Genomic DNA, 21,034 nt, shown 5'->3' on the forward strand with positions numbered 1-21,034 from the left:
TCATGCTCCTCTCTCTGTGGTGTTAATACAACAGCATCCTTCATGTCAGAGGATCACACCTTCACCCCCCCATGACGCAGCCGGACATTTGCAACTGAGTCCCTGAATCGTTCCATAAGGGGTGTCAAACTCATTAAAGTTCAGGGGCTACATCCAGCCCAATATGATCTGAAGTGGGCTGGACCATTAAAACAATAATATAGAAATACTGTGAATTCCAAACTTTTTATGATTAACCTCTATATTAAAAAATTAATCTAAAATTATGAAAATGTTTACGTTGACAAACAATCCTTTAAAAAATGTGAATAACATGAACCTGGAATTTCTACTAAAGAAATATAAGGTTCAAGGTTACTTTATTTGTACCTGTAGGTAGATTTGTTTTGCAGTCTAATGCAGTGCAATTTTTTTTTTTACAGTATTATGTCTCAGTTTATCATTTATTTACACACACACACACACACACACACACACACACACACACACTGCTTTATTGATATACCATGATCTGGATAGACTTATTTCATCTGACTTAACAAGATCTCAAATGGAGATTTTGACATAATTCTACTGAGATCCACCAGCAGATGTCAGTATTCCCAAATGAGCTGTTAAACGGGGCTTTGTCTGATCAGGCTTTTGGTGAAGCATTTGGCCAGAAAGCTTCGTCACATTCACTAGGCCTCATCCCACCATCACTGTTTACAATCCAAACTGTACGAATAATTGATACCTACGGAGATAACCTGCCACGAACCGCCGCTTTTCCCATGTTTTACCACTGTGTAATGTGGAAGTGCTGGGACGTAGTGCGTCATTGCGTCATCACGTACGCTGAACTGAACTTTACTAAATTGACCGTGGTTCAGTCCAGTTGTCCTGTTTCTGCAGAGTTTACATAACCGGACATTATGGCAGGTTTACACATAATGTTACGCTGGACTGCTGCTCATGTACTTACTTTCCTGTTTTTTCTTCTTTTCGTGGCGTTTCTCGTTTATTGCCTGTACATTAAATACAGACATATAAAATATGACCATATACCTGGACCACCGAGGGACAGGTAAGTGAAGTGAATCTACCATACCTTCTAAACACTGAAGGAAAAGTGTTTTATAACATTATTTTCCTTCTCAAAAGTTTTCTACTCGGACATTCGCCGTCGTTTTTGAAGGTAATGAGAAATGGTGGAATCGTACAGGACAAACTTCTGGAGTGGTAAGTATAAAATAAGAGGTAGTTCGACAAATATGGACAAAAACAGTGTTCATGTATTATTTGTTTGCAGACTACATTTATCTTTATTGTGTTGTTTCCAGGTCTGAGACCTACGGACCCGTTTACAGGATAAATATCTTTCATTTTGTTTTAATCGGTGTTACCTGCCCGGATACCACCAAGGTCAACATTTACCTCTTTTATCATATGTTACATAAACATCAGTGTAAAGGTCACCAGAAGAACCCGATGTGTTAAAAAATAAAACAAAAAAACAAAGACAAAAAACAACTAACTAACCAAAAAACAACATTCATTATAATTCATTATAACAATGTGTCCTCTTGTTTGCTGTGGTTTCAGGAAATCTTAATGTCCCCAAAGTACCCCAAAGATAATTTTGTCTACAAGAGGCTTTTTAACCTTTTTGGTCAAAGGTAATTTATTTGTCTTTTAACCTTTGACATGTCAGAGTTGTGGATGCTGTTATGCATTTAAAGTAGCATAAAGGGCATGAGTTTTAAGAAGATACCAAGATACACTACTGTTATATCAGTGTTTGTGGTCAACTGAGTGAAATGTTTTAGCTGTAGTATAATTCAGATCCATTATTTAAAGCTCTATGATTTCTTCACATTTGTTAAGGTTCTTGGGCAAAGGCTTGGTGACAGCACAAGAGCATGAGCAGTGGTTTAAACAGCGCAGGATCATGGACCCAGCCTTCAGCAGCTTGTGAGTTCACCACATTTAACAAAGTTCAGTTGTCAAGGGCTGCATTGTGTGATAGTTGTTTTTTTTTAACATCACCGATTAAAAAGTGGATAAATGTATACTGTACTTCAACAGGTTGGTTAAGACACAAAAGGCTTTAGAATGTACTACCTAATCGCAGGTGTTTACAGACAGGTGCAGAGGTTGAATATATGACTGACAGCTGTGATTAGTGATCAGATTCTGTCAGACGTGACCTGGACGTGATTCTACTGCTTTACTCTGACAACACGGAAGCTTAGAAAAGTGGCTTCACACTTCCATAACAACATGAATTGGTATCAGATCATCTGTACTTATACTTAACTTTTAATTTGGACTGAGGAGAGAGCTGCAGAAAGAAGGGGTGTATCAAATTATGGTGTTTTTTTCCCTGTGATTTCATCTTCTGTTGCTTCAATGAAAAGACTTGTAATGTTTTACAGACCACCTTGATTGTACATTTCCCCTTTTACACTTTTGATATTTTAATCATTTGGGAACTGATTATGTCAATTGTTGCACTTTGGCAGTAGAATTTTTGTCTGTTCTTGTTACATATAAGACTTCAGCTTCTCAACAGTTGCCAGTTTTTAATTGTCATCTTCATAATGTCATTGTTAGGTCGACGGTTGGCCCTGTACAGGACTATGATACCAACTCAGTATTTAAAGGGTCCGGTTCTCAGTTCTAAAAGGTCCTTCAGTAGAATTTCAAAGAACTATTTTAGCTGGTTTCATCTGGACATCCCCTGTTTCATCTGATAACAGCTTTCAGGTGGATAGTCCTGCCCAAATAACAGGGGCTCTTATTGATCTGTGCACCTGATGAATCACTAGGTTTGGTTTGACTGACTGTTTTAGTGACAATGTTTTCCAAAATTCTCCAGCCACCGTTCACCATGCTTGATGCATGATGAACATGGATTCTTGATCTGTGATGAAATGCTGCCTGAGAGTTGAAGGTCATACACATTCAACAGTGGTTTTCATCCTCGACCTTTATGCATGGACAGTTCCATGATGCCTTGAATAGTTTCACAATTTTATCTACTGTAACTGGTGAAACCAAAATTTTATATAGTTTTGAGTTGTAAAAAATATTTTTTACCTGACAATTTGGTTATAAAGCTTGGTTTTTAGGGATGCTGCACTTCAACTCAATTCTGATCCACTCCTCTCTTTACCAATAAACCTGCTCATTATACAATCATACACAACAGTTATAGTTATACATTCCGTAAACTTAAGTCTTATTTTCCCTATGTTCCAACTATTTTAAATTGTATTGCAGGCATTGAAATCCACTCTTGATAAATATATTCCAAATACAATGAAGTGGATCAGTGAAAACACTGAAAATTCTTTCTCTGTTTATTTGTCAATTAAAACATCAAAAGAACCAACAAATCAGAGAATTTAGTTTTTATTGGATTTTTTAGGTCATAAATTACAGATTTGAGGTTTTTCATTACGGTCACCATTGGCTTCTCTATTTTAATATCTGAAGCTCTTGATATGATTGTTTAGTTTTTTCCTTTTCCTAAGATCCTTAGTAGTCATGGTAACTTTTTAGTGTATTCTTTTTGTATTAGAGTCCAATCAAGCGCAAGTGAACATCAAAGCTTAAAAAATTGATGTCCGTTTCAAGTCCATGTGTTACCGAGCAGTAATTTGACATTTTTCACTTAAAAATTTTATCTCCCCAAATTTTGTTATACATAACGTTAAAGTGCTTATAAATGCCTACTCAAGTATGTCTAATACATACATATAAGTTACTCTGCTTACATAACAGAGACTCGAAAACACGAAATGTGTTCACGTGTTACCACTTGATCAGACCCATTATTTTGTGGGCTGCTGTCTGCAAACCAAATTGCCACTCACTTTCTAGAGTTTCTGTGGAGGCTTGAAGTTATGTTTTTGTGTAAAACAATCCTTATTTCCAGGTACCTTAGAGGTCTCATGGGCACTTTCAACGAGAGGGCTGAGAAACTGATGGAAAAACTGACAGAAGAAGCTGATAAGAAAACAGAGGAGCTCAGCATGCTCCAGCTCTTCAATGGTGTTACACTGGATGTTATCGCCAAGGTACTTTAAAAACCTTATCACCTACTGTGTGTGACATAATCAAAATTTCAGAGACTCTGGAGAAATCTCTCTGCACAGTAGACAAAGTCAAAAATCCATATTTGATACCTATGATCTTCATGCCCTCAGGTGGCACTGCATTAAAAAGGGCATGATTCTGTTATGAAATCTCAGCATAGGCTCCATAGCATCACCAGAAAGCATTGTTTGTGGACACAGAAACTACAGGGTATATCAGAAAAAAGTAGACTCAGAAAAAAACAACATAAAACCAAAATGTGAAGACATTTTGAAAATTTGATCATATGTGTTTGTGGACCATGTAATTCTCCCTTGATTGACACCAGTGTCCTGGGTCAGTTTTCATGCTTCAGTGAACAACGCTAATTTGAATTGTGCAAAATAAACATCTTTTGTGCATGGAAGTGTAAGGGTTAATATGAGACCTGTTGCCATGGATGACAGGTTCCATTGGTCTTTTACTTTCATACATAAAACAGGAAAAAAATAATTACATGTTAACCTCCTACCATCGATACAAAGATTTCATATTAACGACAGGTTTGAGTCTATCATGGCAAACACAAGGGGATAATGCCATTAGTGAGGATTCTTTAAGCTTGTTTTGAACTGACCATTTCAAATTTGAAATCTTTCAGTCAGCATACGTAATTCATTGCATCATCACAGCTGAAGGGGAACTCCTGAGGCAGGACAGGGGCATGATTAGGTGTGATGTCGCAGATATGTTGAGGGGGGCACAAATTTGCATGGCAAGGAACAGGGCCCATGTGGAAGATTAAACATGGTGGAATCTTTTGACTAACGGAAATGTGTGCCTTCAGTTAAAATCCTGAAGTGTAAAACCCAAATCTTGACTCACTGAGCAAATTTTGCAATTAATTTTAGGTTTCTCACCGATGTGTGAAATCTTTGCATTGATGTTAGATTCAAATTGACCTTTTTACTTAAAGTTTTCTTGCATTTTGATATTTTCTCTGTATTTCTACTCCAATCTGTATGGATTTATGAGATTTACAAATCATTGCATTGTGTTTATGTTAATATTTTATAGTGTCTCAACTTTTATGAATTGTAGTTGTTCAAAGCACCGAATCATCAGTGGGAATGAGCCTGTTTCTAACTAGCCCACCTTCTTACACTGTGGTGGATCATACGTTGGCATGTATCTGATAGTTTATTGATTCCTTTTAGGTTGCATTTGATGTTGATTTGGACCTGCAGAAGGAGACTTCACCTTTCCCCAAAGCCATCGAGACATGTCTGAAAGGAATGGTCTACTATATCCGGGATGGACTCTTTTCTGTATGACTTTAATGCAGGTCTTAAAGGTGTTTGATTGTTGATAATCTTTTTAATTTTGCCATCTAAAAATCTTTCTTTATCCAATATCCAGCTCAATCCGAAGAACAGACCATTTATTAATGAAGTGAGGGAGGCGTGCCGTCTGCTACGTGCAACTGGAGCTCAGTGGATCCATGACAGAAAGACTGCTATACAAAACGGCGATGATGTGCCCAAGGACATCCTCACACAAATCATCAAAACAGCTGGACAAGGTTACGGTCCTTCGAATTCACATTTGATTTGATAAGAAGAAACAGGAGTCATGTTGTAAATGAATTACTGTAGAAAAGAACAGAGTAGTGATCATATCTGACTTTAGCTGCTAATGTTTCTATCAGTGTGCAAAATATACCTTGATATGTTGTTATTACCCCGCCCCCCGAATGGGAGGCAAGGGGTATTGTTTTTAGTTCTGTTTGTTTGTTTGTTAACACTCTAGCAGCAAAACTATATGATTACATTTTGGGAAAAAGTCGGTCAGTGTTCCAATTTTTTTCCATTTGGTTATAATGGGCAAAATTTCAAACATCTATAAAAACATCAATTGTGTTTCAATTTACTTCAAGCTTGGCACATATATAGAGGCAACAGACATGATGACATCGGCTGGATCGATGCCATAATAAGCTACAATACGTGTGAGGGGCGGGGTTTGTTGTGCCTGGCACCACTTATTCTTATCACCTTATTCATTTAAATGTGTTGGACTTGTAATTCTAAACACATACACAGATGCCTTTTCACTTCTTAAGTCCTGTTTCTTTCTTTTTCCAGAGGAAATCATGAGTAAAGAAGATGAAGAGCTGATGGTGGACAACTTTGTGACATTTTTCATTGCAGGTGAGGCCTTCCTTTGCTGTGTGAAATAATCATATAATAGATTTTTGTTCAAGTTTAATGAAAATGTGTTAGACAAACTTAATACTTCTGAACAATTGCTTGAATCTGTGTTGTCTGTTTTTTAACAATACATGGACACACTGTAGTTTTACTATATATGTATTAAATTCTTTGTCAAAATGTCTTTGGAAAATGATAATTGATATTAAATAGACTGTAGTATTAATGACAAACTGTCTGCAACAGTCAGCTTCAAATTAAGGCAAATCACACCCAATTGTTAATTGATACAGTGGGTGAACTCATCTTGATTGCTTTAGTTTAAATTTTTAGCTTAGGTTTATTTGTTTTTTTTTTTCTTTTCTTTATTTTGTGTGTGTGATCTATATTTGATTGCTGGGAGGTTAATGTAAACTGAACATCAAAAGAAACTTATCACATATTCTATGTGATGCCATTTCACACCATTTTATTAAATATGAAAACAAATTCTTTCTTGTTCTTAAAAACATTTAATTAACAAACAAAATACAACAAACAACAAAACAGTGGATGAGTATCCAGAGGATAATGTAAAATATGACAAAGGGTAGTTCAACAAAGTTCACATTTAGCAACAAGCAACATTATTAATCCACAGCAAGTCAAAGATTGACCAAATGGTCAAAGGGTGCACAGCCTGTGTTAGGGCTCAGGGAGGACATACCCAGTACTGAGGACATTGATCTGGACCATGTGGTCAAACTTTGACTTGCTGTGGATTAATAATGTTACTTGTTGCTAAATGTGAACTTTGTTGAACTACCCTTTGTCATATTTTACATTATCCTCTGGATACTCATCCACTGTTTTGTTGTGTGTTGTATTTTGTTTGTTAATTAAATGTTGTTTAAGAACAAGAAAGAATTTGTTTTCATATTTAATAAAATGGTGTGAAATAGCATCACATAGAATTTGTGATAAGTTTCTTTTAATGTTTAGTATATTTAATAATCTTACTCTTTGTAATGGCTTAGGCCAAGAGACAACAGCTAATCAACTTGCTTTTTGCGTCATGGAACTGGGAAGACATCCTGAAATAATGGAAAAGTAAGGACAAATACACAGTAAGTTTGGAAATAGTAACTGATATTTCATCGATTTGGATTATAACTTAATGAGTGTTTTTTTTATTCTCAGAGTGAAGAAAGAAGTGGATGATGTTATTGGAATGAAAATGGACATAAGGTATGAGGATCTGGGCCAGCTGACCTACCTCTCACAGGTACATGTGCTAATAATAACTCTGTTTTCATTTACATAACACAATAATCCATCAGAATTTACTTGCTATTTTCCAGCAAGTCTCTAAACATGTAACTGAACTGAGATGTGCATCATGCTGTGACTATTCTCAGGTGCTAAAAGAGACTCTGAGGCTTTACTCAACAGTTCCAGGTACATCTCGAGATATACTTGAAGACATGGTCATTGACGGCATCCGCATACCTGGAGGATTCACATGTATGGTGAGTGAGTCACTTTTTAAAAGTGGCTGTTTATGTAATGCAACATAAGACATTTTACTACCATACTTTACTGTATTCTACTAAAATAATACATGGAGTAATTCCTAAACTGAAAAGTGAATTGACTTTGAAATGCAGTTGAGCTCCTATGTGGCTGGGAGGATGGAGAAATTCTTCAAGGATCCGCTAATATTTGATCCAGACAGATTTCACCCAGATGCACCCAAGTAAGTACGAAATTATTACCCCGCCCCCAAAGGGGAGGCAAGAGGCAATGTTTTTGGTTCGGTTTGTTTGTTAACTCTTTAGCAGCAAAACTATTGCTTGAATTCATACCAAATTGGGTTTATAGATTGCCAGTGACCTAGAATAGATGTGATTACATTTTTGGGAAAGTAGGTCAAAGTTCAATTTTTTTGATTTTTTTTTTTTTTTTAATCTTTTTTCTTCTCCCATTTACTTATAATGGGTGAAATGTCAAGTGTCTATAAAATCAAAAATTTTGTTTCAATTTACTTCAAACTTGGCACATATATGGAGGCAATTGATATGCTGACATCAGGACACACATAGACATGATAACATCAGCTGGTTTGAGGCCAAAATAAGCTACAATATGTGCGAGGGGCGGGGTTTATTGTGCCTTGAACCACTTGTTTGTTTTAGTTCTGCGTGTATTAGAGGAGTGTTCTTTGTATTGGCATTACTCACTGGTCTCTGTTCTCTGTTTTTCTAGGCCTTATTACTGCTACTACCCCTTCGCTCTCGGTCCACGCTCATGCCTGGGGCAGAACTTTGCTCAGGTAAGAAAATAACCAACATAACATCATACACAGTATCTATGCAGTTCATCTGATGGTGTGTTCTGGTGTTTACAGATGGAGGCTAAAGTGGTGATGGCCAAGCTGCTACAGAGGTTTGATTTCACACTCGTCCCAGGACAAAGCTTTGACATCTTGGACACTGCCACACTCAGGCCAAAGGGTGGAGTGTTGTGTTCTATCAGACACAGGAAACACAGCCAATAGATGTTCATACAGTACCATGCACTGTCAGCATTCCTCATTCCACAGTGTAAGATAACTTTAAAGATCTAAAAGACAGCAACTGACTGTTTGTTGGTTTAAAGTTGAACTACTGGGAGCATTATTTGCTGTATGACTGATGGAAGACAACATCCAACAAGTGTAGAAGTTTTAATATTTCATTCCTCTGGATTCCTGCCCATGTAGATGCTGAAGGCAAGGCAAGTTTATTTATATGATGCATTTAGTACACAAAGACAGGTCAGTGCGCTTTAGTTAAAAGAACCTTCACCTCATGAACCTTTTGGTTAAACAAAAGATAATAATATTAAGATATATAATCAAGGGTCTACATAAAATCATGATAGAGAAGAGTAAAATATTTAAAAACTAAATGTTGAATTGAAAAAATGAATATGCAACCCTTTAGAGTTTAATAGCAATAAGAATTAAGACATAGTCTGACAAGAGTAAGATATAGAGCCTATTCAGAGGCAGAGGAAGAGAAAAAATATTTTTTCAACCTGGATTTACAAATGTCTACATTTGGGGTGAATCTGAGCTCTACTTTGTTTCAGTTGTTTGCAGAATAGTAGTTAAATGCTGCCTCCCCCTGTTTAGATTAGACTTTACACTCAACTGTTCTACATAGACCTGAGTCTGTAGATCAAATACAACTTTGAAAAACAAAAAAGACTTCATGATAAAATTTGAAATTGTGTAAATGTTGTGAAAATGTTATGATACAATAATTTTAATTAAATGTATTTTATAATACCAGTCTTTTTGGACTTTTTTCTTTAGTTAATCTGTGTCTGCTCGTGTATGTGGTGGACCTTAAATGAACCCAGCTGCAGTTCTTTTTTTCTTGTAGACTTCGATACTGTGACAAAGGTGAGAAATTTGACACCCCACGCCCACTTGGTTGGACCATTTGTTTGTCATGACCCACTGAATCCATCATGACCACTGGAGGCATTGAATCCGTCCTGTTAATCAACACTTTCTCCTCAACTTGTTAACTATAGTCTCTCGGTTCTCCGTGTGCCACGATGGCATTATGGCATATTCTGTTAAACTGGTCATCGACACTACTGCTGTTGTTGTTGTCTTTGTTGTTCATGGCGTTTCTCGGATTCTGTGCATACATTAAATACAAGCATATGAAGTATGACCACATCCCTGGACCACCGAGGGACAGGTAAGTGAACGCATCAGAGCCAGGTCATACTGCCATTAAACACAACAAAGTGATTTTGTGATATCTGTTGTGTTACCTTTCTCTTTTATTTTTTCTGTAACAGTTTTTTCTTTGGACATTTACCAACATTTTTGAAGATAATGAAAGCTGATGGAATAGTGTATGAGAAACTCCTTGAGTGGTAAGAATAGTTCAACCAATGCTCCAGACTTAGGCTTAGTTTTATATTTACATTTATACTATTAAAGCTATATGTTATTGTGTGTTATTTCCAGGTCTGAGACTTATGGGCCCGTGTACAGGATTAATTCACTCCATAATGTTTTAATAAGCATTACCTGTCCACATGCAACCAAGGTAAATGCCAACTTGCACCCATTTGCATAGTTGTATTGCACAATGATTTCACAATAATTGGTGTCAAGTTGACCTGGTAGACCTGCCTTGCTGCTTTGTTTTCGCATGTTAAAATGACCTAACTGTTAGCACCAGTTTCACAATGTTCTCTTTATTGTCGTTTCTGGATTCAGGAAATCTTAATGTCCTCAAAGTACACCAAAGATGAATTTCTCGCCAGCAGACCTCTCCCTTCCTAGTACAACTCTTATTTTAGAGAATGATACTTTTGCTACTGAAGGAGGACCTTTTAAATATTTCTTTTTGAATAGCTCTGCCGACAAAGGGGGAGGAGCCTGCATACTCAAACCCCATGACAACGACACATCTCCCTTCCTACTACAACTCTGTTAGGGAAATATACTTTTGCTATTGATGGAGGAACTTTTTAAATATTTCTTTTTTGTCATGAGCTGTGAGTGTGGCGGCTCCTCCCCCCTTGTGAGTGGAGCTATTGAAAAAGAAATACTTCAAAAGTTCTTCCTTCAATAGCAAAAGTATATTTCCCTAAACTGAGAGTTGTAGTAGGAAGAGGGATAAGTCCTTGTCATGGGGTTTGGATATGCAGGCTCCTCCCCCTTTGTGAGTGGAGCTATTGAAAAAGAAATACTTAAAAAGTTCCTCCTTCAATAGCAAAAGTATCATTCCCTAAACCAGACCTGGGCATTGTAAGGCCCGGGGGCCACATGTGGCCCAACAGCTGACCCTAACTGGCCCACATGAGGTCATTGGTAAATTAAAAGTCAATGCAAATATATATCATCATAATAGACGTAACCAATACAACACCACTGCTTTTATTTTGAAGGATCTGCTAATTTACCGTTGTTTTTTTTTCCCCACACATACTTTCTGTATTTGCATAAGGCTTATGCACTGATGGTTTGTTGGTCAGCTGTGAAGTGAAGATGTCAGCTAACAGCAAAAAAATAAAAAGATTGATTCCGAATGCAGAGTTTTTAACAAGACATGGACTTGTAAGTATTTCTTTACTGAAGTCAGATGTAAAGAAAATGAAAAGGAACTGTGATAGGCAAACAAACAAAGCTGGATGCATTTATAGTTTTTCGTGTAAAGTTAATGTGGAGCTGGTTTTGCACATTTTCGAAAGTCTTTTTGTGAATATTCTTTGAATAGTTGTATTCCGTGCTCCACATTTTCATTTTATTGTTGTATCGTTGCATTTACTGTTTTTGTATTATTGTAAAGTAGAGAGAGAGAGAGACAGAGATAAAGGAGAGCTGCAAGTGTATTGATTCGGCCCTTAACAACTGTCAAAGTTTCTCATGTGGCCCCATAGGAAACTTAATTGCCCACCCCTGCCCTAAACTAATGCCACGTTTTCACTACATGGTACCGGCTCTACTCAACTCGACTCGGCCTTTTTGCATTTCCATTATGAAAAAGGACCTGGAATCTGGTGCCCGGTACTAGTTCTTTGGTATCACCTCTGCTCTCCTCTCTCTGGTCAGAGAATTCTCTCTGTGATCCGCCGTTTAACAAAAAACAGATGCGGATGTTTACAGTAAATATAGCAGTAGGTTAATCCACATGATGACAGCCCGCAAAACTACACCATGGTCGGAGGAGATTTAGTCTTTGGTGGCTGACGTAAAAATTCAGCATGAGCTTGACGAGACAACACGCAATGAACAAATTTATCAGCAACTCTCTGGACAGACGACACAGAGGTAATGCACCACATCGCTATGACGTCCTGGTACTGTAAAGTCGGTAGTATCCTGTGATGGAAACAGTCTCCAGGAATAGGACCTGGTACCCAAGTCGAGTCGAGCCAGTTCCATGTAGTGGAAACGCGACATAAGAGTTGTAGTAGAAAGGGGGAGGTGTCCTTGTCATGGTCTGTTATTATGGAAGCCCCTCCCATATTGTGGGCGGAGCTATTGAGCACGAAACTTTTAAAAAGTTCCTCCTTCATTAGCAAAAGTTTATTTCCCTAAACTGAGAGTTGTAGTAGGAAGGGGGATGTGTCTTTGTCGTGGGGTTTGAGTATGCAGGCTCCTCCCCCTTTGTGGGCAGAGCTATTAAAAAAGTATTTTAACAGTTTCTCCTTCAATAGCAAATGTATTTTTGTATAAATTGAGTGTTGTAGTAGGAAGGGGCAGGTGTCCTTGTCATGGGGTTTGAGTATGCAGGCTCCTCCTCCCTTGTGGGAGGAGCTATTAAGCAAAAAATTATTAAAAAGTTCCTCCTTCATTAGCAAAAGTATATTTCCCTAAACTGAGTGTTGTAGTAGGAAGGGGGAGGTGTCCTTACCATGGTCTGTGAATGTGGAGGCTCCTCTCCCATTGTGGCCGGAGCTACTGAACAAGAAATAATTGAAATGTCCTCCTTCAGCAAAAACTTATTTCCCACTATTTGTGTTTGAGCACTTTGTAGACGGTCCCTAAGCGGTCCATGCACAATGGTCCTGCTGAAGAAAGCAATTGCTTTTTGATGTAACGAGATACGGGTCATTTCGGCTGAAATGATGTTGTAGTATTTTGCCAGCATAACCAAGATCACAACAAGGTAACATATGTGCTTTGTGGTCCTTTCGTTTGTTTGCTATTAACGGCTAAAGTCCCAATCTGCCAATGTACTGCCAACTTTACTTTAATAATATTACTCAAACATCAGTGCAAAGGTCACCAGATAAACCTGATGTGTTAAAAAACAAAACAAAAAAAAAAACAAAGGAAAAAAAACAGCCAACCAACCAAAACAACAACAACAGTCATTTTCTCGTGTTATTCATTATAACAGTGTGTCCTCTTGTTTGCTGTGGTTTCAGGAAATCTTAATGTCCCCAAAGTACCCCAAAAACAAAAATATCTACAAGAGGCTCTCTAACCTTTTTGGTCAAAGGTAATTTATTTGTCTTTTAATCTTTGACATGCCAGATTTGTGGATGCTGTTATGCATTTAAAGTAGCATGAAGGGCATGAGTTTTAGGAAGATACCAAGATACACTACTGTTATATCAGTGTTTGTGGTCAACTGAGTGAAATGTTTTAGCTGTAGTATAATTCAGATCCATTATTTAAAGCTCTTTAATTTCTTCACCTTTGTTAAGGTTCTTTGGCAAGGGCTTGGTGACAGTACAAGAGCATGAGCAGTGGTTTAAAGATCATGGACCCAGCCTTCAGCAGCTTGTGAGTTCACCACATTTAAAAGTGCCGTATGTAGGATTGTGGCCAAAACTGGTACTGCAATGACATTCAAAATACTTTGGAGCGTGGTATCCTCTCCGCCTCCCCACAGTCTAGGGGTTGCCAGATCCAGCATGAGCTCTACTACTAGCGTTTCCACTAATCCTTGCCACCACACCAAAAGTTTCATACAAAAAATCATCACCAGACTTATTATACATAAATATAATATATAATAGGCCAGGACAAACGCCCTGCCCACTCAAATGAAAGTTTGCGAAGATTCAGGAGATAAGGAAAAGGTAAATGAGCCTTAAGTTTCAAGTACAATACAGTACAGTACGGCACGGATTGCTACTATACAAAATGTGCCCACATGTTACCGCTTGATCAGACCCATTATTTTGTGGGCTGCTGTCTGCAAACTAAATTACCACTCACTTTCTAGAGTTTCTGTGGAGGCTTGGAGTTATGATTTTGTGTAAAACAATCCTTATTTCCAGGTACCTTAGAGGTCTCATGGGCACTTTCAACGAGAGGGCTGAGAAACTGATGGAAAAACTGACAGAAGAAGCTGATAAGAAAACAGAGGAGCTCAGCATGCTCCAGCTCTTCAATGGTGTTACACTGGATGTTATCGCCAAGGTACTTTAAAAACCTTATCACCTACTGTATGTGACATAATCAAAAATTCAGAGACTCTGGAGGAATCTCTCTGCACAATAGACAAAGTCAAAAATCCATATTGAATGCCTATGATCTTCATGCCCTCAGGCGGCACTGCATTAAAAAAGGGCATGATTCTGTTACGAAATCTCAGCATAGGCTCCATAGCATCACCAGAAAGCATTGTTTGTGGACACAGAAACTACAGGGTATATCAGAAAAAAGTAGACTCAGAAAAAAACAACATAAAACCAAAATGTGAAGACATTTTGAAAATCAACGCTAATTTGAATTGTGCAAAGAAACGTCTTTCCTGCATGGAAGTGTAAGGGTTCATATGAGACCTGTTGCCATGGATGACAGGTGACAGGGAGGGTGGAAAGGAGAGGACTCAAAAGCATGGTGCTGAAGGGAGAAATGGGTTTATTAACATAAATGACAACAGAAACATGGAATAAATAAAAATCTGAGTCAGAGTCCGAGTGAGTAAGAGTCCGGATTATGGAGCCAGTGGAGAAGATGCAATGGACCAGTGCCGACGGCTGCAGCACCAAGCCTTAAATAGGCTACATGATGATGTGCTGCAGCCGCATGGCGCTCAGCAGGTGGTTCTGATCAGGGATAATGTGGAGAGGGAGAAGCCGGCGGTCAACACAAGCACAGACCGTAACAACAGGTTCCATTGGTCTTTTACTTTCATACATAAAACAGGAAAAAAATAATGACTTGTTGACCTCCTACCATCGATACAAAGATTTCACATTAATGACAGATTTGAGTCTGTCATGGCAAACACAAGGTGTTAATGCTGTTAGTGAGGATTCTTTAAGCTTGTTTTGAACTGACCATTTGAAATTTGAAATCTTTCAGTCAGCATACGTAATTCATTGCATCATCACAGCTGAAGGGGAACTCCTGAGGTAGGACAGGGGCATGATTAGGTGTGATGTCGCAGATATGTTGGGGAGGGCACAAATTTGCATGGCAAGGAACAGGGCCCTTGTGGAAGACTAAATGTGCTGGAATCCTTCGACTAACGGAAATGTGTGCCTTCAATTAAAATCCTGAAGAGTAAAACCCAAATCTTGACTCACTGAGCAAATTTTGCTGTTAATTTTAGGTTTCTCACCGATGTGTGAAATCTTTGTATCGTTGTTAGATTCAAATTTACCTTTTTCCTTTAAGTGGCACATTTTCTTGCATTTTGATGTTTTCTATGTATTTCTACTGTGATCTATTTGGATTTATGAGATTCACAAATAATTGCATTGTGTCTGTTAATATTTTACACAGTGTCTCAACTTTTATGGAATTGTACAGTGGTGTGCAAAAATATTAGAACACTTGTCAAATCTTAAGAAATTGGTGATTTATTTGTTCCCAGAGCCTGAATTTCACTTTTTTGGCAACAATCTAAGGGAACTCTCTGGAATGACCGTCTGAGAGCATGGAATGACATTGGGGTTGAAACTCTCAGAAAATACATACCATACATGATGCCAGAAAAGTGCGCTGCTGTGATTGTTGCCAAGGGGGGGGGCACACTAAATATTAGAGTAAAATGTAAAAAAAAGGACTGGACTGATAAATTCGGAGGTGAAATATTCTCAGTACCTTTGCCTTTACCTTTTGCAATGTCAAAAAAGTGAAATTCAGGCTCTGGGAACAAATAAACCACCAGTTTCTTAAGACTTGGCAAGTGTTCTAATATTTTTGCACACCACTGTAGTTGTACAAAGCACCGAATCATCAGTGGGAATGAGCCTGTTTCTAACTAGCCCACCTTCTTACACTGTGGTGGATCATACGTTGGCATGTATCTGATAGTTTATTGATTCCTTTTAGGTTGCATTTGATGTTGATTTGGACCTGCAGAAGGAGACTTCACCTTTCTCCAAAGCCATCGAGACATGTCTGAAAGGAGTGGTCTACCATGTCCGGGACAGACTCTTTTCTGTATGGCTTTAATGCAGGTGTTAAAAGTGTTGAATTGTTGATAATCCTTTTAATTTTTCAGTCTGAAAATCTTTCCTTATCCAATATCCAACTCAATCCAAAGAACAGACCATTTATTAATGAAGTGAGGGAGGCATGCCGTCTGCTACGTGCAACTGGAGCTCAGTGGATCCATGACAGAAAGACTGCCATAAAAAATGGTGTTGATGTGCCCAAGGACGTCCTCATACAAATCCTCAAAACAGCTGGACAAGGTTATGGTCCTTCAAATTCACATTTGATTTGATAAGAAGAAACAGGAGTCATGTTGTAAATGAATTACTGTAGAAAAGAACAGAGTAGTGATCATATCTGACTTTAGCTGCTAATGTTTCTATCAGTGTGCAAAATATACCTTGATATGTTGTTATTACCCCGCCCCCCGAATGGGAGGCAAGGGGTATTGTTTTTAGTTCTGTTTGTTTGTTTGTTAACACTCTAGCAGCAAAACTATTGGTTGAATTCTTACCAAATTGGGTTTATAGATTGCCAGTGACCCAGAAAATGTGATTGTATTTTGGGAAAAGTAGGTCAATGTTCCAATTTTTTTCCATTTAGTTATAATGGGCAAAATTTCAAACATCTATAAAAACATCAATTGTGTTTCAATTTACTTCAAACTTGACACATATATAGAGGCAATAGATATGATGACATCATCACACTCACAGACATGATGACATCAGCTGGATCGATGCCAAAATAAGCTACAATACGTGTGAGGGGCGGGGTTTGTTGTGCCTGGCACCACTTATTCTTATCACTTTTTCACTTCTTAAGTCCTGTTTCCTTCTTTTTCCAGAGGAAATCATGAGTAAAGAAGATGAAGAGCTGATGGTGGACAACTTTGTGACATTTTTCATTGCAGGTGAGGCCTTCCTTTGCTGTGTGAAATAATCATATAATAGATTTTTGTTCAAGTTTAATGAAAATGTGTTAGACAAACTTAATACTTCTGAACAATTGCTTGAATCTGTGTTGTCTGTTTTTTAACAATACATGGACACACTGTAGTTTTACTATATATGTATTAAATTCTTTGTCAAAATGTCTTTGGAAAATGATGATAATTGATATTAAATTGACTGTAGTATTAATGACATACTGTCTGCGACAGTCAACTTCAAATTAAGGCAAATCACACCCAATTGTTAATTGATACAGTGGGTGAACTCATCTTGATTGCTTTAGTTTAAATTTTTAGTTTAGGTTTATTTGTTTTTTTTTTCTTTTCTTTATTTTGTGTGTGTGATCTGTATTTGATTGCTGGGAGGTTAATGTATTTATTAATCTTACTCTTTGTAACGGCTTAGGCCATGAGACAGCAGCTAATCAACTTGCTTTTTGCGTCATGGAACTGGGAAGACATCCTGAAATAATGGAAAAGTAAGGACAAATACACAGTAGGTCTTGTAAATAGTAACTGATATTTCATCGATTTGGATTATAACTTAAGGAGTGTTTTGTTATTCTCAGAGTGAAGAAAGAAGTGGATGATGTTATTGGAATGAAAATGGACATAAGGTATGAGGATCTGGGCCAGCTGACCTACCTCTCACAGGTACATGTGCTAATAATAACTCTGTTTTCATTTACATAACACAATAATCCATCAGAATTTACTTGCTATTTTCCAGCAAGTCTCTAAACATGTAACTGAACTGAGATGTGCATCATGCTGTGACTATTCTCAGGTGCTAAAAGAGACTCTGAGGCTTTACTCAACAGTTCCAGGTACATCTCGAGATATACTTGAAGACATGGTCATTGACGGTATCCACATACCTGGAGGATGTGTTGCTTTGGTGAGTGAGTCACTTATAAATGTGTTTGTTTCAGGAACCAAATGTAAAGGGGTGGGATTAAAAAAGTGATCCTTCTTCTCACTCCTTTTTGAATATGCAAATGAAGTCATATTTTGTTTTCATGTATATGTGTAAGTTTTCATGTTTTCTTGCAATCCTTTATTTCTAAGAACTAAAGTAGGATTGTTTAGTTGCATATTCAAAATAACTGAACATAGCATTTTAGGGTATTTAGTAAGTTTGCGCTTTTTAAAGCTGCTCTGAACCTCAGTTTAGCAGCTATGTGACTGGAAGGATGGAGAAGTTCTTCAAGGACCCACTGACATTCGACCCAGACAGATTTCACCCGGATGCACCGAAGTAAGTAGGACGTGATTTGTTGTCCGTCTGTCTATCTGTGTCACAGGTTAGGTTAGGACCCAAATGCAGTACACCAGGTATAGAATCAGTTCAGAAATGTATTTATTGAAGACACACAGAAATGGGGAAAGCAGAGGGAGTATAATGGGGAGCAGGTGAAGATACGTGGTCCAGGGCAGAAGGCAGGTAGGTTAACCAGGAGACAGGCGAAGACACATGGTCAGGCCAGGCAGAGTTAAAACCAGGAAAATCCAGAATTACTAGTGGTGGGCAGGTGAAGCCTCACGAAGCTCTGAGGCTTTCCTAAAAATTGTGCCAAAAAAGATTCAAAGCTTCAAGGCTTCAGTGATGGTGACATCTGGTGAACAACTGAAGCCATAGCAACCTCTCAATAGCATGACTGAAGCACTGACACTGTTTCAATGCCATATCAGCAGGAAAAGTCCAGAAAAGACTGCACGGGCATTCAAGTGTTTTGCTCATTCATACCAAATAATGATTCCATTATTCCATTCATTACACCTAAGTACAACAAGAATCTTTGTTAAAAGAAAAAAAATATTGTACAGACACTCTCACCCATACTCTAAAACACATTCCAGATTAACCCAAAGAATAACTCTAAATGATATGAAGGGTTAAATGTTAAGGGTTTATTTAAAGCTTTAAAGGTGCAGGAGACTTTCGTGACCAATTTTTCATCAAATCTGTAAAACCTCAGTCATAGCCTAAGTATCATGAATCTGTAAGTCTTTCTGTGATTACTCACCTGAATCTCTTTCATTACTGTGAACAATTTCGAAGTGCCATCCACCATAAACAAACCATGTGTTTACATTCAGAACCGGGAGGGAACTCGGGATCTTCTGAATTTTTTATCGCAACGTGCATTGTGAGAAACAGAGGCTCGCGCTGCCGCAGCAGGCGGCTGCGTTAACGTCCCTGCAGTGGCAGCGCAGACCTCCGCCAAGGCAGATCAGTGCCCCACCCCCCACCCCGATCACCACCAAGATGTAATCATTTGTTCCTTGTGCCAGTATCAACATTTCCTGAAATTTTCATTCAAATCCGTCCATAACTTTATGACTTATCTTGCACATGGACAGACAGACAGACAAACAAACCAACGCTGGCAAAAACATAACCTCCTTGGCGGAGGTAAAAAGCAAAATATCACTCTTTGAAGTTTTTCAGGTCTTTCAGGGTCAGTGTGTGGTCTTGGAGAGCTGAGACCAACCGGGGGAATAGGTGTCAAAAGGGGCAGCAGAGGGGTCATTACAACTTTCAGTTTCATTCTTGCTTTTATTACCTCCGCCAAGGAGGTTATGTTTTTGCCAGGGTTTGTTTGTTTGTCTGTTTGTTTGTTTGTCTGTCCGTTAGTGTGCAACATAACTCAAAAAGTTATGGACAGATTTGGATGAAATTTTCAGGGTTTGTTGGAAATGGGATAAGGAAGAAATGATTAAGTTTTGGTGGTGATCGGGGGTGGGGGGGCCCACGGGGGGGCCCATTTCCAACAAACCCTGAAAATTTCATCAAAATCTGTCCATAACTTTTTGAGTTATGTTGCACACTAACAGACAGACAAACAGACAGACAGACAAACAAACAAACAAACAAACCCTGGCAAAAACATAACCTCCTTGGCGTGGGGGGGGCCCATGGGGGGGGCCACTGATCAGCCTTGGCGGAGGTCTGCGCTCTCTGAGTGCTTCTAGTTTGTTTGTTTGTTTGTTTGTTTGTTTGTCTGTCCGTTAGTGTGCAACATAACTCAAAAAGTTATGGACAGATTTGGATGAAATTTTCAGAGTTTGTTGGAAATGGGATAAGGAAGAAATGATTAAATTTTGGTGGTGATCGGGGGTGGGGGCCACTGATCAGCCTTGGCGGAGGTCTGCGCTCTCCGAGTGCTTCTAGTTCTCCATGTTTTAGGGGACTATTTCTTGTCCTGGCATTACTCATGTTCTCTGCTGTCTATTTATATTCTATTCAAGGCCTTATTACTGCTACTACCCCTTCGCCCTTGGTTCACGTGCATGCCTGGGAAAAAACTTTGCTCAGGTAAGAAAATAGCAGTGGAACCAATGGAACATCATACACGGTGTCTGTACAGTTCATCTGATGGTGTGTTCTGGTGTTTACAGATGGAGACTAAAGTGGTGATGGCCAAACTGCTACAGAGGTTTAATTTCACCTTCATCCCAAGACAGACCTTTGACCTCTTGGACACTGAAACACTCAGGCCAAAGAGTGGAGTGTTGTGCTCTATCAGACACAGGAAACACAGCCAGTAAATGTTCATACACCACCAGGCACTGTGCCTCTACAGGTTTAGAAAAAAAGGGTGTCTAAAAACAAGATAGAAACACTAAGTCTGAGGGAAAAGGTCCTCAATATAAGTGAAATATCTGTCCATACACCAAGACAATTGCTTGAATTAAGATAGTGAAATCTAGAAATAAGCATGTCTACAGATGTATGAACACTTAAAATAAGAAATTAACTCTTAAAACAAGATAAATTATCTAACACTTCTAAATCTAAGTATTTTTTTTTTCTTGGGAAGAACCAAATAATTTGCAGTGTACTGCTTTAGCCTACAGTGATGGTAAATCTTGATGGGGTATAACTACTTGCAGAGGTGGCAAAAGTAC

General features: G+C 38.3%; 1 protein-coding gene and 1 pseudogene across 2 annotated transcripts; both read left to right on the forward strand.

The window, feature by feature from the left end:
- The first annotated feature begins 861 nt into the window (after positions 1–861).
- Positions 862–20,716, forward strand: LOC115414618 (cholesterol 24-hydroxylase-like). Of its 2 annotated transcripts, XM_030127837.1 has the most exons (16): positions 862–1,066; positions 1,144–1,221; positions 1,323–1,404; positions 1,585–1,658; positions 1,867–1,953; positions 3,923–4,064; positions 5,280–5,390; positions 5,482–5,644; positions 6,207–6,272; positions 7,289–7,361; positions 7,452–7,536; positions 7,670–7,780; positions 7,919–8,007; positions 8,517–8,583; positions 8,659–8,826; positions 20,693–20,716. In XM_030127837.1, exons 1-15 carry the CDS (start codon positions 915–917, stop codon positions 8,806–8,808), a joined length of 1,530 nt encoding a protein of 509 aa, XP_029983697.1. In that variant the 5' UTR covers positions 862–914; the 3' UTR covers positions 8,809–8,826; positions 20,693–20,716. The 2 variants fall into 2 exon arrangements, with proteins under 2 accessions (XP_029983697.1, XP_029983696.1); XM_030127836.1 differs by lacking the exon at positions 20,693–20,716 and having other exon boundaries at positions 8,659–9,585.
- On the forward strand, positions 9,789–20,791 carry LOC115414627 (cholesterol 24-hydroxylase-like; annotated as a pseudogene).
- The last annotated feature ends 243 nt before the right edge of the window (positions 20,792–21,034 follow it).

Source organism: Sphaeramia orbicularis, chromosome 24 (genome assembly GCF_902148855.1).
Source record: "Sphaeramia orbicularis chromosome 24, fSphaOr1.1, whole genome shotgun sequence".
Taxonomy (NCBI): domain Eukaryota; kingdom Metazoa; phylum Chordata; class Actinopteri; order Kurtiformes; family Apogonidae; genus Sphaeramia; species Sphaeramia orbicularis.

Bases quoted from the DNA above. Each gene is read 5' to 3' on its own strand.
- LOC115414618 (XM_030127837.1), top strand. From the start codon at position 915: ATGGCAGGTTTACACATAATGTTACGCTGGACTGCTGCTCATGTACTT. The intron at 4,065-5,279 runs GTACTTTAAAAA...GATTCCTTTTAG, and splicing joins CACTGGATGTTATCGCCAAG to GTTGCATTTGATGTTGATTT. The intron at 7,362-7,451 runs GTAAGGACAAAT...TTTTATTCTCAG, and splicing joins CATCCTGAAATAATGGAAAA to AGTGAAGAAAGAAGTGGATG.